The 2,801-nt window shown below is 37.5% G+C and overlaps 1 protein-coding gene across 1 annotated transcript; it reads right to left on the reverse strand.

The window, feature by feature from the left end:
• Positions 1 to 1,666: 1,666 nt before the first annotated feature.
• On the reverse strand, positions 1,667 to 2,542 carry LOC126069905 (olfactory receptor 2AK2-like). The gene is made up of 2 exons (XM_049873548.1): positions 2,352 to 2,542; positions 1,667 to 2,102 (listed from the first exon to the last, which is right to left on the reverse strand). Exons 1-2 carry the CDS (start codon positions 2,540 to 2,542, stop codon positions 1,667 to 1,669), a joined length of 627 nt encoding a protein of 208 aa, XP_049729505.1.
• Positions 2,543 to 2,801: the final 259 nt, after the last annotated feature.

The following is a 2,801-nucleotide window of genomic DNA, read 5'->3' on the forward strand; positions in this document are numbered from 1 at the left end:
AAGGAATTTCAATTTAGGTACATATACAAGAGAATTGAGTCCACGTGTTCTCAAAAAACACTTGCACAGGAAGCTTTATGGTAGTTTTATTCATTATAGCCAAACATTTCTGACATCAGAATGAAATAATTATTCTAAGCCACATGATGGAATTCAGCTTTGTAATAGAAATGATGGGGACACTCAAAAATATGTTTAAACCTTTTAAATATGTTTAGGAAAAGAAGCCAGGCATCAAAGAAAACTTATTTTCTGATTTAAAAGTTTCTACTCAATGGTGATGAGAAATACGAGCTTCTATTTAACGGCGATAGAAGCCAGAATAATGATTGTAATTGTGGGCCCAAGGCATTAACATGAAAGTAGCATAAGAGATGACGAATGATGAAATGCTCCAGCTGTGGTTTCCCTCAAGCTGTAATGATGACAGTTTCATACTTCCAGTTGTTTATTTCAAGGTTTAGCCCAATTCTGAAAGCTTCTTATTTCATAGCATTTCACATCCCATGTGTCCACAAAACGTAAATGTCTGCTTTCTCCCAGTCTCCTGAATCTGGCCAGTTTTTGCTCCTCCACTAATATCACCTTGATCCAAGGTAATATCTTGTCACAGCTGGACTACTGCAATGGCTTTCTCCTGCCCACATCAGTTCTGTACCACAACTCTGCAATGGTAGCCCATTGTTTTAGGTTCAAAGCCACAATCCTAACGTTAATCTAATTTACACTGTAAGACCCGGCCCCAAACATATACCTATTTCCTGTGTTTCACCAATTTCCTCCTTGATCTTTTGTAACTATGCTGGACATGTCCCCACCTCAGGGAGTTCTCACTTGTTCTTTGCTCTTCCCAGAACATTCATCCACAAATATCCACTTGTCTCTCTTCCTCAGCTCCTTTTAATTTTTGACAAAAGTCACATTCTTGGTTCTCCCCTCTCTATTTGACTTAACATTGCAAATATCCTTTGTTTTCCTGATTCCAATTTTCCATTTAGTTCTTCTTCATGGTGATTAATACTTTTTGGTATACTCTGAAATTTACCCAAACCCAGTGCCGTCGAGTTGATTCCGACTCATATAAGGTCGCTTTACCAATTAATTTTATATACTGTCTTTCTCCCCACGATGAAATGTAAACTTCATGAGAGCAGAGACTTATGTTAGTTTTTTCTTGTTTAATCCCATTTCACCAGTGCCTGTAACAGTGTCACATACAGAGTTAAAGCATTAAAGCCCTTGTTCAATGAATGAAGAAGTAAATAAATAAGTGGATGTATGCATTTTACTCTATATTGTAGTTTGGTCATCATATGTATTTTCCTGATATTATGTACTATATGGTAAATTATATTTCATGTGCATTTTATTTCAGAATATTAAAAAATGTACTAAAAACTTGTTATGACATAGGAGCAGTGTGTTGACAGGAATTAAATCTATTGCTTTAGAAGATAAAGTTGAAACTGGCAACCATTCTCTTGCTTTTACACAGTAAATCCACCCAGATCCAATAACAATGCTTTAGTTATTTCTGAAAAGTGGAGAAACAAAGGCATTGTTACATTTATTCATTTTGTAAACATTTCTTTGAGCTTACATCTCTCTAGACAGTAGGCTAATCAGATCATGTTGTTCAGTCTCAAACTATAAAGGGTTCCTAAAGTCATATTTTCTGTACAAATATCCATTTTCCCAGCACTCTTCTCATGGCCCCCATGACCTCCTTATTCCTCAGACTGTAGATAAATGGGTTCAGAAGAGGTGTAATGATACTGTAAAATACCACCACCACTTTATCTTCCTCAGAGTAATGCAAGGTGTGTGGTCCTGTATAGGTGGAGAGAGGAGTCCCATAGAATACGCTTGCCACAATCAGATGAGAGGAACACATGGAGATGGCTTTTGTCTGCCCTTTACCTGAACTCATCTGGTACACTGCAATAAGCACTCGGGCATAAGAAGCCAAAATGGCTATGAATGGTAGTAGCAGAATGATAAGGCCACTAAAGAGGACAGTATACTCATACTGGGAGGTGTCCTGACACACCAAAGGCAATAGAGATGGAACTTCACAGAAAAAGTGATTAACGATCCGAGATCTGCAGAATGGAAGTTGAAATTCATACAGTGTATGTATTAAAGCATTAAAACTACTGGCCCATGCACATGTGACCATGGACACACAGATCGTCTTGCTCATGAGCACAAGATAATGTAAAGGGTGACAGATTGGTATGTATCTATCATAAGACATGAAACCAAGAAGAAGAGCTTTAGTTCCACCGAGAGTCAAAAACAGAAAGCTTTGAATCTCACAACCTAAAAAAGTAATGGTCTTACTATTTTACAAGAAATTTGCTGCCATCTTGGGTACCGTGGTGGAGATGTACATCATGTCAATGAAGGAGAGCTGACTTAGGAGGAAGTACACGGGAGAGTGGAGCGGAGTGTCCAATCGGATGAGGTGGATCCGTATGATATTCCCCATCAAAGTCACTGAGAAGAGGCCCGCAATGGTAAGAAAGAGGACAGTGTTCATTTGGCCATATTGGAAAAAGCCAAGAAGTATAAATTCTGCTCCAAAAGTTTGATTTTCTGTCTTCATGGTTTAAATAAAAATAAAGCAGACAATATCTGAAAATTCAATGTAAACAACATTGAATGTCCTTCAAAAGAAAACAAAATGGTTATTAAATGCAGTAGAATTTCCTTGAATCGTTTTAGGTGATTAATTCTCCCCCTGTTTGTATACACTGAATCTGTGTCTGTTGAGCAATGACCAATTTGAAAAAAAAAAA

This window comes from Elephas maximus (assembly GCF_024166365.1).
Source record: "Elephas maximus indicus isolate mEleMax1 chromosome Y unlocalized genomic scaffold, mEleMax1 primary haplotype SUPER_Y_unloc_2, whole genome shotgun sequence".
In the NCBI taxonomy this organism is placed as follows: domain Eukaryota; kingdom Metazoa; phylum Chordata; class Mammalia; order Proboscidea; family Elephantidae; genus Elephas; species Elephas maximus.

Excerpts from the sequence above, each read along its gene's own strand:
- LOC126069905 (XM_049873548.1), bottom strand. The coding sequence starts at position 2,542 with ATGAACACTGTCCTCTTTCTTACCATTGCGGGCCTCTTCTCAGTGACT. Across the intron at positions 2,103-2,351 it reads AAGATGGCAGCAAATTTCTT|ATCTCGGATCGTTAATCACT; the intron begins GTAAAATAGTAA and ends TCCATTCTGCAG.